The sequence below is a fragment of the Ischnura elegans genome, chromosome 8 (assembly GCF_921293095.1).
Source record: "Ischnura elegans chromosome 8, ioIscEleg1.1, whole genome shotgun sequence".
Classification (NCBI taxonomy): Eukaryota; Metazoa; Arthropoda; class Insecta; order Odonata; family Coenagrionidae; genus Ischnura; species Ischnura elegans.
The window spans coordinates 100,030,497-100,044,677 of NC_060253.1; the positions used below are offsets into that span (position 1 = coordinate 100,030,497).

The window sequence follows — 14,181 nt, forward strand, 5'->3', positions numbered from 1 at the left end:
GGAGGTGCCGGCATAATAGGAGCCTGCCTATGGGTCCAGTGTGAGGGTAAGTTCAGTAGCAAAAGGATAGAAGCATCCCTCATTGTTATCTGTGGGGCATGAGGGCTCAGTGGCGCCGACTCCATGGAGCCTGAGGGGGCCTGAGCCCCTCAAAAATTCGTTATGGGTGAGAGGAAAAAATGTGCCAGGCTTGTTGATTTTCCCTGGAGTGTCCAGATATCGAGATTTGAGCTATCAGGGTTCTAATGCTCAGTGGTGCAGTTTTGGGGGATAAACCCCCCCCAGAGCTCACAGAAAAATTTAAGTTTAATCCATTTTACTTAATTGGATTGATATTACTAATGCAATAGTGTAAGGATGAATAAAATATCCCTCAGAAAGTCGTAAAACTCACCGTTTTGAGCCATTTATCTTTTAAATTCTGCAATTTATTAATCTCATATCTATCGCTTATCCTGGTGGGTATACCATTTGTTGCTAGCTGCACCCCCCCATACAGCCCAGTATTAGTTGCTCCTAAACCCCCCCCCCCAGCCTTAATTCCTAGCTGCGCCCCTGCTAATGCTGATCATATGACTCTTTTAAAATGCTTAAAAAACTTAAAACTCACTACTTATAAAATTTCCCGCAAGGCAAGATCCCCGTTTTGGGCCCCACAATATTTTTTGTAAGTCGGCGTCCCTGTGCAGGCTACCACTACTGAAGCTGAATTAACTGTTCCTGGAGAAATTGAATGAAATGGTAGATCATCGTATGGCCGATGGGGAAATGCCTCTGGAGCTTAAGCAGAAGTCATAGACTTTTTTCACCCATTCACCTTAAAAGGTGGTAGGACAAACGGAAGGAAAAAAGACATAGGAACCTCTGTGATAAGGAGCCCGACAATGCCCCTAGGATGGAATGGGAGAATCCAGATGCCCTCATTAAGGTGACATGGGCACCAGCAAACCCAAATTTGGTGTATCTATATAAAGGAATGGAATAATTCATTGATTTTTTCTTGAAAGTACATATTTCATAGCAGGGGCGCAGCCAGGAATTAAGGCTAGGGGAGGTTTTAGGCGCAACTAATACTTACAGGTATGGGGGTATTGCATACCAACCAGGGTAAGCAGGAGTTGCGGGGGCCCACCTCCAGAAAGATTTTAAGATTAACGGTTCAAAATGGCAAGTTTTACGGCTTCCTGAGGGATATTTGATTAATCCTAACACTATTCTATAAGTAATACTGATCCAAAAAAGTAAAATGGATGAAACTTAAAAATTTCTCTGAGCTTTGGGGGGGGTTTTATCCCCCAAAACCCCCCCTTGCTGTGCCACTGTTTCATAGTGCCCATAAGCCATCTTTTCATCAAGAGAAATGTGATGTAACTGAACCTTGTTCAACAAATGACTCGCGAATCAAGACAGACATTTGGGCCAGATTTTTAGTAGAAAGTAATGGGCCATTATCTTCAATTGGGTTGTGATTCATTAACTTGGTTATTTCTTTTGACCGTAGCCTGTAATGCCGTACTCCCTGTGCTTGCAAGGCATTGTCAAATACTACCTGCATGAAAACTCATCATACCAATCTAATACATATTACAAAAATTAAATAGAGGATAGTGGGGTTAGTGCAGAAGGTGTGAGAGATGGGAGGGCTCTGGAATAATATTTCCGTGTTAATGCTATTTACATTGAGTTTAATAAACATACATAGGTACGTATATAGTTGCAAATCATTCAAGGAAATCACATGTAAACGAGATGGGAATGCCCACTTTTGACATAATTAATGATGGTTGATACTTCATAATGACAATCATAACAAACAAATCACTTCAACCACACTTTAAAGTTTTCCAGTCCTTGGGATTGTGCTCATACCATAGGCTTTTTCTCTGGGGCTGCTCATTTCTTTTTGCAGTGAATTATTGCTTCTTCTTTATTTGTTCATTAGTTGATGAATTGCTCCTCCACTCTGTCATTTACTATCATTCCAGAAAACAAGCATTCAAGGAAGGAAAATACAGCTATCAATTGAAATTTTATCTCCATAATGACTCATAGGCATGCTATACAGCTTGTATATCGAAAGCCTCCCCTTTGGCCCCTAAGTTTTTAAAGAAAGTAAACTCCTCATTGGGTCGCTTTGAACAGTAAATACTCCCATAGCTATGATCAATAAATTTTGCTGCTAAGCCAAGCACACAAAATATACTCAGCCAAAAACTATTGAAAAGTAGAGGTATGTGCGAACTGGTGCTCTGGAATGTTGAGGAATGAACTGATACCTATGCCATTCACAAATTATACTTCGAAATTGCCAGAGGAGTCTGAAATTCCAGCATATAAAATTAACCATTGTGAAATTTTGTTAATGAAGATTACAGCTGAACTAATGATTGCTGGTATAACACATGGCTGAAAAATTAAAATTTTAGTAAATTAAAACTGTATGTTTTTTTCTGTGTGAAGGACCTAATAAAATGTTGTCTCACTTAAAATCTATATGAATTGTTTGCTTCTGCAATAACCTTGGTTCTTACTAAAAATACAGTGACTAGAGATTTCCAATTCATATTGATTAGAATTGATTCATTTTCTAACTTCATTCAGTTGCAACAACTTAAGTAATCAATATATATCTTTTTCCAAATGATGACAGGGATAAAACTAATTTAACATTTCCATGCCTGTTCGATTTGGCAATTTGAAAAATAAACTGTGCTCTCATCTTGATAGTACTTGCCTCTCTCTTCTCTTAATCTAATTCTAATCAATAAATAATTATCATCTGTTTCAAAATATACATTTGGTTACTTACTGCCCATCATTGCTGAATCCATGCTAATCAACATGCCACTCACAGGAGCCAAACAAATAATAGAAATGCCTTAATATAAAAATACACTCATGTGACATTGATGTTCATTATGAATTGAAATTTGAATCCTATTCACATCAGCAAGCACTCATAATGCCACATAATGTTTTCCATCAAACCACTGAGACGCTTTTCTCAGTACCTCAAACAACATATTGAATGACGAGAAGCACACTTACAACCCTTGCTGCATTTTTATGTTCATTAGAATAACGGTGAGTAGAGGCAATCGTCGTAGTGTCATTGCTCAACAATGATCTTACCATCAGTCTTCATTGACCACTCCACTCTGCCCTTTTCTCGATGCATTAGAATAGTGTGCTTCTCTGGAACAGGTAACATTTACTTCCACAAAACTTGCATATTTGATATATTTTTACAGATATTCTCCTTTCAAATATTTGCCACATCTTTTGACAATAGTGGTGTGGTAACAGATGTGTCTATAGTCACTCTTTTCCCCTCAGCACCTTCTGGAGCATGTCGTCCAATAATACTGCCATTGCTATTCAGTCCATCCATCATTATTTCCATTGTACCCTCCTCCTTATGCAAACTAGTTGTGGACATTTTTGCTGGAGAGCAGGGGGATGAGGCTCCCCTGTGGATAAAATTAAATAATTAAGTTATGCCGTCACGTAATGTAGTATGTATTAGGCATGGGCAAAGCAGTTACCCAAGGGATGCGGCCACCCTTGAGTTACCACTTCTTTACCACAATTCCCCCTAAAAAAAAAGGGAACATTCAGATGAGCATTTTTAGAGTCTCAAACAAAAGAGTTAAATTTAAAATATGAAGGGGGACCCAAAAATAACAGGAAATAATTTTTTTTTAATTAAAAAATTAAGTTTTTGTCTTACAAACATTATTCACTTTCAAAGCACTCTCCATTTACACTGATGCATTGGTTAAAATGCTTTTTCCACTACGTGAAACACCTTTGGTGCTCGTTGTTTCCTATGTCTTGCAGTGCCACCTTCGATTTTCTTTCCACCTCCATAATTTGACCAAAAAATTTCCCTTTAATCACCATTTTCATCTAGTTGAACAAAAGGAACTCAAGAGGTGCGAGATCATGTGAGTAGGGTGGGTGACGGAGCAGTATTATGCAATTTTTTTACAAAAAACTCAAGTCACGCATATCAGCAACACGTGCGGCTTTTGATCAGGAGGCAATAAGCGGGGAATGAATTTCACAGCGATTCATCTCAATTGCTGATCTTCAGCTAAAATTCCCTGTAATGAACTCCACAAATGACCAGATTGTTCGGCGAGTCTGTCAATATTACGCATCTAATTCTCATACACAAAGGTAAGAGTTTTTTCCACATTTTGATCAATTCTGGAAGGCTGGTCCGGGCGTTGAATGTCTTCGATCGACATGCTGCCGCGTTTGAATTGCCAATACCACTAGCAAGTTTGAATTATTTTTAAAGCATGTTCTTTATAAGCTGTAGGCAACATATTTACTGTGTCCGACTCAATTTTACTGAGCAAAGAGAAAAATTTCAACACTGCATTATGCTCTCGAATATCAGTCATTTCAAAAATCGAAGAGGTCAAAAAACTCTTCTAATGTCAACTAGGCTTCATAGGGGCTTGTAACAACCGTCTATATCCACACCATTACGAATACTGACTCAGAAATGATGAAATAACTTCCATCCAGTGGGAGAAGCCCATTATATAAGAGTGACGCAAGCAGCTATATCCGTCCGGTTATTTTTGGGTCCCCCCTTATAGTACTGTTTAAGTTCTTCTGATGTCTGAGGAAACATGCCCACAATTGTATTCTCATCTTCCATAGAGGCTAACACTCTTTCAATAATTAGAAATACGTAAATGAAAAAAAATATTATCTGTGATTCAGTACTATTTTTGAGGCTTTCATTTAAAGGAAAAAAAAATGGACATAATATTTGTGTCTAAAAATTCACTGGATCCTCAATTATCTTCCTCTGATATTATTCGTTTGGACAACAGTGGACTTATCACGAAGGTCTCAAGCATGCACCATGTAATTATTTCCACTTATGAATCATTCACATTCATTACTGAGTAAACCGAATATGGGAATAGCTAACCTAATGAGGTAGTGTTGTTAGCCAATATAGGCATATGAGGATAATAAATTCTTGCCTGAAATGATGTGAGCTTCCCAGTGATGAGGTAGGAGAGAGAGTTGCCTTGTAAGCTGAGTGTAGAGGTGAGGATTGTGGCTGAGCAGGACTCTTTCCTACAGGCTCACATCTCTGGGAGCCCACAGCTGATGTGTGATTGCACATAGGACCTGCAAATTGGAAGGTTAAAAAAAAAAATGGAATTAATTTAGAGAATTTAAGTATACCTAGCCATGGTGAAAACTTTGCAGAGTCACCCGCAATGCACAAATTGTGCAAAACATCCATGGAGAAAAATTCAATCCCCCTGAATCCATGCCTCCCGATTTCATGTCAAGTGATTTAGCCAGTTATACTACTTGTACGGAGGTGCCGTTCCCCCTTGTGGAAATTTGTGGACCTTACCGGACAAGATTGTCTGTGGCTGTGGCACAGAGTGTATGAATTGGACTGCTAATTGCATTGTATGCTCAGCAGTCCGCACCACCTTGTCTGGTATAGTCCACAAAAATTTCCACTGGGGATAATGATGCCTCTGTGGCTTAGCTGGCTAAAGCATTCCACTGCAAATTGGAAGACCCGGGTTCAAATCCCGGTCAAGGGGAATGATTATTTTCTCTGTGGATTTTTCGCAAAATTCAGAGAAGTCAGCTGAAAGCATAGGCGTTGGTAGAAAAATTGCCATGGGGGTGCATTCAGTGCTACCCCAGGGACATGACGTTACCAGGTTATGCTAAGAAGATTTTCCTTAAACAGTAAAGCAATGGTCGTTTTGAGTAAATGAAAAAAATAGAAGGCACTTTTCCACATATTTATTGAGTAATGTGCAATGCATTTTTGAGTGTTAGGTCTCTCTGTGCACACTGTGCACTTGAGGATGACCTAAAAAATAAACTTGATGAGGAATCCAGCCCTGGTCGCATGATCTTCCACCAGCCATTCATTTATTGAATTTATTCAAATTGATTACATACTTTACAAGTTCATGGCCAAATAAAATTTTAAGAGGATCATGTTATGATGAGACCAGTGCAGTATTACACAGTAAAGATAATTGCAACAGGAAAATTGAATTAAAAGTGATTTTGATATAACATACCAGAGATATGACAGGAAATGCAAAAATATCACAAAAGAGGAAATGACTTTGGAGGAAAATTGAATGAGTATGAAGAAAAACGTCAGTCTTCACTCAGACTGGCAGCCAGATCCCTTGATTTCCTGTGATTTAACCTTGTGTTATCAGCCAGTAGATCAAGCTCATGCTTAATTATTGCTTGTTTGCCACTATAAGTACATAGTGCCCATGATTAGCCTCTATTAACATAATATATGCCATGTGGCCTTCATCCATTACATCTAAGAATTGCTCAGTATCCTTTAAGCTCATGAGATCAATAATTTGATTTTCAATGAGAATGAAAAATGTATAAAATTCAATGAAATACTTCAACCATAAATTAGACTTTAAATAAATGTAAAGTCAAACTAGGAATATGATTGTGAAAATGAAAAAGCAGGAGCAATTTCCACAATTTTACATTTATTAATACTACCGGTTTCGCTTTTCAGCATCATCAGGCACCTGATGATGCTGAAAAGCGAAACCGGTATAATTAATAAATGTAAAATTGTGGAAATTGCTCCTGCTTTTTCATTTTCATTATGCCTCGTTTCCACTCCATCTCGCCTGAAACCTCAGACTATAGGAATATGATTGTATTGATCATCAATATTATTTAGAAATATGCAAGATCAAAACTTTTCTTATAACTTAAATTTTTACTTCAGTTAAAATTTAATTAGCAATTTTGAATCTTCATATTGACACTGTCATACTTATATGTACTTAAATATTATAATCAGATCCACAAGTGTGACAAAAATAAACAGTATGTGCACATGCCTTTCTGATAATTCTTCCCAAAATGATAAACTTTTATATATTACATCAATTACCTGAACTATCTCCCTCATCCTCCTTTGAGCTCATGTTTGTCAAGATGGATGACCGATTTCCATCTTGAGGTGGAGTTGGGTGCTCCCCTGTCAGCCAGTATGTAGTCATTTTGCCTTTTCCCTAAAAATACACAAATAAAGGAAAACAGAATAGCTCAGCAATGAATTTACACTATGGTCGAGCTTTTCCAATACATTAAAAATAACTATACATATTTATCAACTGAATTGAGAGCAGTCTGGCCAACTCAATTTGGTTTTGCAAATGAAATAGTCGGAAATAACCCAATCAACACAACTGTGGCCGAATTGTGGTTTACCTGTGGCATCTATGGCTATGGCTAGCCACAGCTTGCCATATTATGGCCAGACTGTGGTTGCCATGTGGCAAGCCATAGTTTGGCTTGCCAAACATGCCAAACTATGGCCATACTGTGAATCGTCTCAGGAATGCCACAGATTGGCTAACCAAACATTTGTAAACATAAGTATATTACGGTTGCTATTAATACAGGTTAGTTGGTAAGTTATTAAAATGGAAGTTGATTGATTCAAATGATATAAAGAAAGTGTATTATCCACTCTTAAGCCACATTATGGCGAGCCACACTTTGGTCACACTATGGCCGGGCGTCAAAACCACTATGGGGCCATAATGGCAAAGATGGTAACCCACTATAGCCACATTGTGGCCACAATTGTTGTGTTTACTCGAAAGTGACCTGAGTGAGCTCTCTTTCGACATCAGTCTCTAATTTCAGCTAAAAGTGATGAGACTGGTTTGAGTGGTGCATATATGCATTGAGCTGGTCCACCACGGTTGTAAATTGAATCCTTTGTCAACAGATGGGAAAACGTGATAGATGATGGATTTTCATTGATAGATGATAAATATAAGAAAATGGAGATGAAAGATAAGAATATTAAGTTGATAAAAATATGCACTTCATAATATGGAAAACATGCAGGGGGAAGTAAATCAGAAGAATCAATAAGTGAAGATTGTTATGTTAAAATTATGTCGTCAAATGCAGTGCACCAAATCAACTCACTTTCAGTTCAACTCTCCATTCAGATCGCCTGAGTTCAGACCAATCTAAATTCAAGTGGTAAACCAAGTGAATGATACATAAAACTATCTGCAATGGCAATTATGGTATTCTGTTCACCTCAACCTTAGAACCTGAATTGAATGGCCACGGGAATAAGGGAATGTTGGGAAAAAATGAGTTTTCACTTAAAGGAGTATGACAGCACAAGGAATAAAATAAAATACACACGAGTTACGGGCACAATTCACAACCACAGGCTTATTTTTGGTAAGAACTGCATGCATCTCACCTTCATTTCAACTTCTCCCCTCAATTCCAATTTAAATGTTCCAAATGTATCCAGCACTTCTTTGGTCGATGAGCTTAAATGAATTTTGAGAGCTACAAAGAAAAGACCGAAATTAAACATTCAATCTCAATTTTTTAAATGAATTAAATCAAAAGATAATTTATGCTTATTCTCATTTCTCATTTACATTTATTTTGAAGGAAACATTGAATGCTGCCAATGTCTCATAGCATCCATAGTTGGCAAATATTATACCTTGAGGTAATGGTTCTGATTATGATACCCAATTAGTTGTAATAGTCCCAAAGGTAGACATTGATTTGAAATGCAATTGTGAATACCCTTGTATTATACAATTTTCTGAATATCAATCCAAATATAAACAAAAATAGATCACAAAAATGTTATTGTATTATGAATGGATGAATTTATATTGTGATGGAGTGAAGAAAGAAGTAGAAGAGCCTAAAAAATTGAATTATTTTTCAATCTCATTTAGATTATAATTGGCTCTTTTCAAATGATAGCGTATTTCAAAATTTATCAAAGATTAGGATGAAGCAAAGTTTTTGAAATCAATCTGTAATGGTAGCTACACGGAATCATTGGATCTGTGCATTTCCTCATTTCCATTCAAGGAAAGATTGCTGGACTTGAATTTGAATAACATTTATTGGTAACCATTAGCAAAACTTACGCAAACCATTTGACTCCATTCTGGATGCAGTATTTACAGTGTCTCCAAATAAACAGTAACGAGGCATTTTTAAACCAACAACACCAGCTACACAGGGCCCTAGAAAAGAAAATAAAATGATTAAAGGCCTTGATAGTAAATTAATTGGTGGATGAAAATACCAGCAAAACTAGACAAATGCTGGCATATAACTTTTTAACATGATTGCAGACTTATTACCATATAATATACAAGCTATAGTATAAAAATTTTTGAATGCAACTAATTATTTAACCCGTGGGATGTGGGAGTTTACGATTTTAGTGTCAGATAATTCAGAAGAGATCCCCTGTGAAGGAGGCACCCCCTGTCATGAGGGCTGGTCTGGTAGAGTTAAGCTTCTTAGCAGTGGCACCGACTCCATAGGGCCTGAGGGGGTCTGAGCCCCCTCAAAAATTCGTTATGGGTGCAAGAAAAATATGTGTCAGGCTTGTCGATTTTCCCGGTAGTGTCCAGATATCGAGATTCGAGTCATCAGGGTTCTAATGTTGATCGTATAACTCTTCTAAAATACTTAAAAAACTAAATACTCACTGCTCATAAAATTTCCCGGGATAAGATTTGGGCCCCCCCAATATTTTTTGTAAGTCGGCATCCCTGCTTCTTAGCAATACTTATAGTCAGGAAAAGTGCCCAAGTGCAAGATATCCAGATTGCAATGAACATTTTGGGTAAATGCCACAGTCAGCATGCAAAACGTATGAATACATTCCTGCACTCTAAGGGTTAAAATATCAAACTATAAGTTGATAACTTTCAATTTAATTCAGGTCATATCGTATGATAACTTAAATAGAAGATGAGACCTAGGGTGGGCCCTTAGAAGGATACAAAGAACCAGGGCCAGAAACCAAGTACCTTAGCCTAGTCATCCTGGGGAGGGGATTGGAGAGGAAGGAACGATGGAAAAAAAGTGCAGCAGCAATCGGGAGCCCCCCCGATGCCTCAGGGGTGAGGATGGAGTGGGATAGGGAAATCCCACGTCATCATGAGGGCGATGAGGGCCACTACTAGCGAAACCTTAATTTAATGTTTCTATGGAAAGGAATGATTTTCCTATGGAGAAGGAAAACCCTATGATTATCCATAGATTAATTTAAACATTGAAGTTTCATACTCCTATCATAATGAGACTTTTTAGCTGACTAATGATTGAAAAGCCAAATTTTACTTAATGAAAGCTCTCATCTATAATATCATGTTTAAAGGTGAGCATTACACAAATACTAAACGACTGGCATAAAAAGTTGACGGCAGTTATACAACCTCATCCTTTGATGGCATTCCAGAATAATTCATTTCTTGTAAAATATTATTCCTAATTTTGTGAATGACATAATGATGGGGATTTGAGCAGTCAAGATGTATTATAAAAGAGCTAGTTGTGGCTCACTATACAAATATTACATTCATAATTTTGTTTATTGGCAGTCTTGATCATTAGCAAAAATTTCAAATTATTTGGCGAGAAATAAATTTTTTTTTTCGTGAAATGAAATGATGAAGCTTGGATCAGGAGAAATGTGCTAAAGCAATGTTGCAGTACTAATGTTATGGAATATTTCACTCTCTATTAATATCTAAGACATAATTCTGTGACTACAATGCCAAGAAATAGTTAATCACATGCCCACTCTTATTTTGAAGTGGCTAAACTGAAAGCCTGAATGGAAAGAAACTGACTTCATTCACTGACTGACTAATATTCACTCGCCTGTGGCTGTGGAGTTCCAACCTTACCTATGAAAGCCAAATGCAAGCCAAAAATCGCCGAGTGAATGATGGTTTTCTGATCTCCATATGATAACAGCAAAGCATATATTCACAGGCTAAAATTTTATCAGGGAACCGCAATAGTCCCAACTAATATAAGGACCCAGAGTTGAGTTTTTTGGGACTAAAAAATTACCATATATACTAACAACATTAAATAATGACCTTGAGACCAGAATTTTTGAAGATTATTTTGGTCTTTATGTGTGGGAATTATTATCCATCATATTCAAATCCACCCCTCTACAACTATGCACTGCCAAGATGTGATACACATATCTTATTTCTAATTCCACAAAGTTCTCCTCCACCATTGGAAGTGCGTTTATAATCTCAATCTAGATCTTTATACCAAACTTTTTAAACTGAATTTGGCCTTATTTTTACACGGATTTGTAAAATTTTTGTTAACCACAATCTAGGAGTCTTAGTCACCACTGTATGGAAGTTAGGTAACCCTCCTTATGAAAATACGTACCCTGACTTATGATATTTTATTCTCACCTGTATGAAGTCCTATCCTTAGTTTTAGCTGCTCATTTGGTCTGTGTCTAATGGAGAAAGTTAAAACGGCTGAAAGTAGAGCAAGGGCCATTCGAGCTATTTCTCGTGCATGACGATTGCCATTACTCACTGGAAGACCAGAGACCACCATGTATGCATCACCAATTGTTTCAACCTGAAATTAATTTATTTAAAATCATATTGATAAGGTAGCTAGCTAAATTTTGGAAAAAAATAGAATTCAATATGAGGAAAGTATTTTTTAAAGACATCACAGAATATCAGTGTGGATTGATTTTGAAGCAAACATAAATAATTCAAAATTCATACTATATGCCAGAAATAAATCATGCGCAAATATAGGAAAAACAAAGATGTAAGGAAAACAGACATTTTCATACATACATAAATACATTTTACTTTAAAAATTCAGTGTGAGTGATCAAGTGAGAATTGTTATTTCAACCAATCCAAGAAAAGCTCCAAGTATATACATATTAATATATACATATAAATACTCACCTTATATACATCAAAATGCTCAATAATTGAGTCAAAGCAAGTGTACAGATCGTTCAAAAGATCAACAACCTGCAAGGGAGAAATCATCATGATTAAAAAGTAGACAATCCATATTTTCCATTATCACTTAAGACATTAATCCATAACTTGTTCACATTATCATTTTGTAGCAGGTTTATATATAGTTTAAAAACTAATAATGCGGTACTTTTACATTCTCAATTGTACTAAAGTGAAATATTACGTTTCGAAGTATTGCATGTTATTGATTTTCCATTAATTTTTTGGCTTGTAATGTGCATTGCACTGGTAGAAACGAAATTGATCCAGCTTATGTAAGCTTATTATCATGCATTCTTATTAGTATCCTTACCATGGATATAATTTTTTTAGAGTTCTAGGTTGAATAGCAAATATTTATGTGTATAAAATAGTGCCATCCCCAGTGTGGCTAATATCAAAATATCCAACGTGAATTACAGCAAGGTGAACGTGAAATGAGAATGTGAATTCAAAATTTTGGAATTAGTTATTCATTACCCAATGAATATAAATTAGTCTATGGCATGATGAGGCCCCAAATCCCTCACTAAAATTAAGAGGAATGCAAATATTAATCTAAATTCCTCTAAGTTCAAATGCATTTTGATTTAACAGTTTAATGAACATTCCAAATTTGATAACTATAATTACATAATCTAAAACGAGAAATTACTGAATCTTTGTTTGATAATTAATTATTAGAACTGGTTTAGGAGGTAAAGGTCTGAACGAAAAATCCTAATACTGTATATAAGAAGATTTTATTTCAGTAAGTGCATTGTGCACTCATGCATGATAAAGAGGATAGATAATTATTTTTTCAACTGGAAGAATGTAATATCAATGGAAAACTTAAAGTAAATTAAAAAATGAAAATATTGACTCACATATACCAAAATTGAATAAATAAATAAAGAACAAGCGAATTCACAATAATACGTAGAAGAAATAATTATGGCCATCGTCATTACTTCAAGTAGAAGTGATAAATTAATGAGGTTAGCTCAGATAGTGGAAAAATACAAAATATCGAGCACAGTAGTGGTATGGAACAGAATTGATGGCCGTAAATGCAAGGAAAAATTTTCACATCCCCCACGAATCGATCCAAGCACCACTTTCCACTCTTCGCCTCAAACCTCCACCAGGACAACAGAATCAGATGGAGTATCCTACACTGGCTGGCAATTACAATACAAATAAAATCGGCGGGTTGCAGACGCATAGGATACTTGGTGGACCAGTCTACCCGAGTTTCTCAAGTTACCATGCGGCGAGCCGCAACGCACATTAACTTTGCAAAAATCTATTAGCAATAATTTTTTTATACATTGTAATCCAATAAATATATTATGTTAGTTCCAACGTTACTGGTCAAATTACCGCGGGTGATCACTCTAATATTGCAGCCTGCGGCTAAAGGGTTACAGAGGAAAAATGAAAACGGATTTTCGAATTAACGATTGAATCCAGGTATGACGTTTGAGTAGCTTATTCTGATTTTTTTTGTTGAAGTGCCAGTGAAAACTACTCACTGTTACCTTGGCCTTCTATGTCCTTCCCAGATTGGGACTAAAATGTCCCACCTAAGTGTAATCCCATCAGAAAATTATCGCTGCTGAAGCTTTAATTTTTTTTTTCAATTTACAAATAGTTAAGACATTAGTTTTCAACGATCACTATAAAATAGTTTCTAAAATAAAAGATGGTATTACACAATTTTAATTTAATACAAGCCTATTTTCCTTGGTAATTACGTTGATAATGCTAAAACCACTTGCTATTATCGAATGTCAACAACAGAGAAGAGAAATTCATTCTTAAAATGATACATTAGAGGTGCTTCATTGATCAATGCAAAAAAATCTGATAACTTACGAATATGGAAAGCAGAATTTAATGTAAAAGAAAGTTCAAAACAATCAGATTTTTTATCAAAGAAAAAGTTACCATGCCGTTTGTTTACGACTTCCATTTCAGTGGAAAATCAATGGAATTTTAATGTAAATATATAAATTTTAATATTAATTACATAATATCGTAAAAATAATCGTATTTACTTTGTCAATTCTCGATCATATCTTGATTACCAACCCTCGATCGAAAACTATCTACGCACCGGATAACAACCACTAACCATCTCGTGATTGCGACATAGTGAAATATTCTGACAGTTGATGACGAAGTAATTATCCCTTTTCCGCAGGAGATGAACTGGGAATATTCATGGATGGAATGCTGGCTCAACGAAATACAGAGCAATTAAGTCTCGGCGAACGAATGGACACCACGCCAAACATCACCTCCACCAATT

General features: G+C 36.3%; 1 protein-coding gene across 1 annotated transcript in view; it reads right to left on the reverse strand.

The window, feature by feature from the left end:
* Positions 1–1,664: 1,664 nt before the first annotated feature.
* LOC124163312 (atrial natriuretic peptide receptor 1-like) overlaps positions 1,665–14,181 on the reverse strand; it is an 897,209-nt gene continuing 884,692 nt past the window's right edge. Inside the window, exons 21-27 of the mRNA XM_046540130.1 lie at positions 11,826–11,894; positions 11,304–11,478; positions 8,988–9,086; positions 8,291–8,382; positions 6,950–7,070; positions 5,010–5,160; positions 1,665–3,470 (exon numbers count right to left, since the gene is read on the reverse strand). Coding sequence (XP_046396086.1) covers positions 3,263–3,470; positions 5,010–5,160; positions 6,950–7,070; positions 8,291–8,382; positions 8,988–9,086; positions 11,304–11,478; positions 11,826–11,894 — 915 coding nt within the window. The 3' untranslated portion in view covers positions 1,665–3,262. The remainder of the gene's footprint in view (positions 3,471–5,009; positions 5,161–6,949; positions 7,071–8,290; positions 8,383–8,987; positions 9,087–11,303; positions 11,479–11,825; positions 11,895–14,181) is intronic.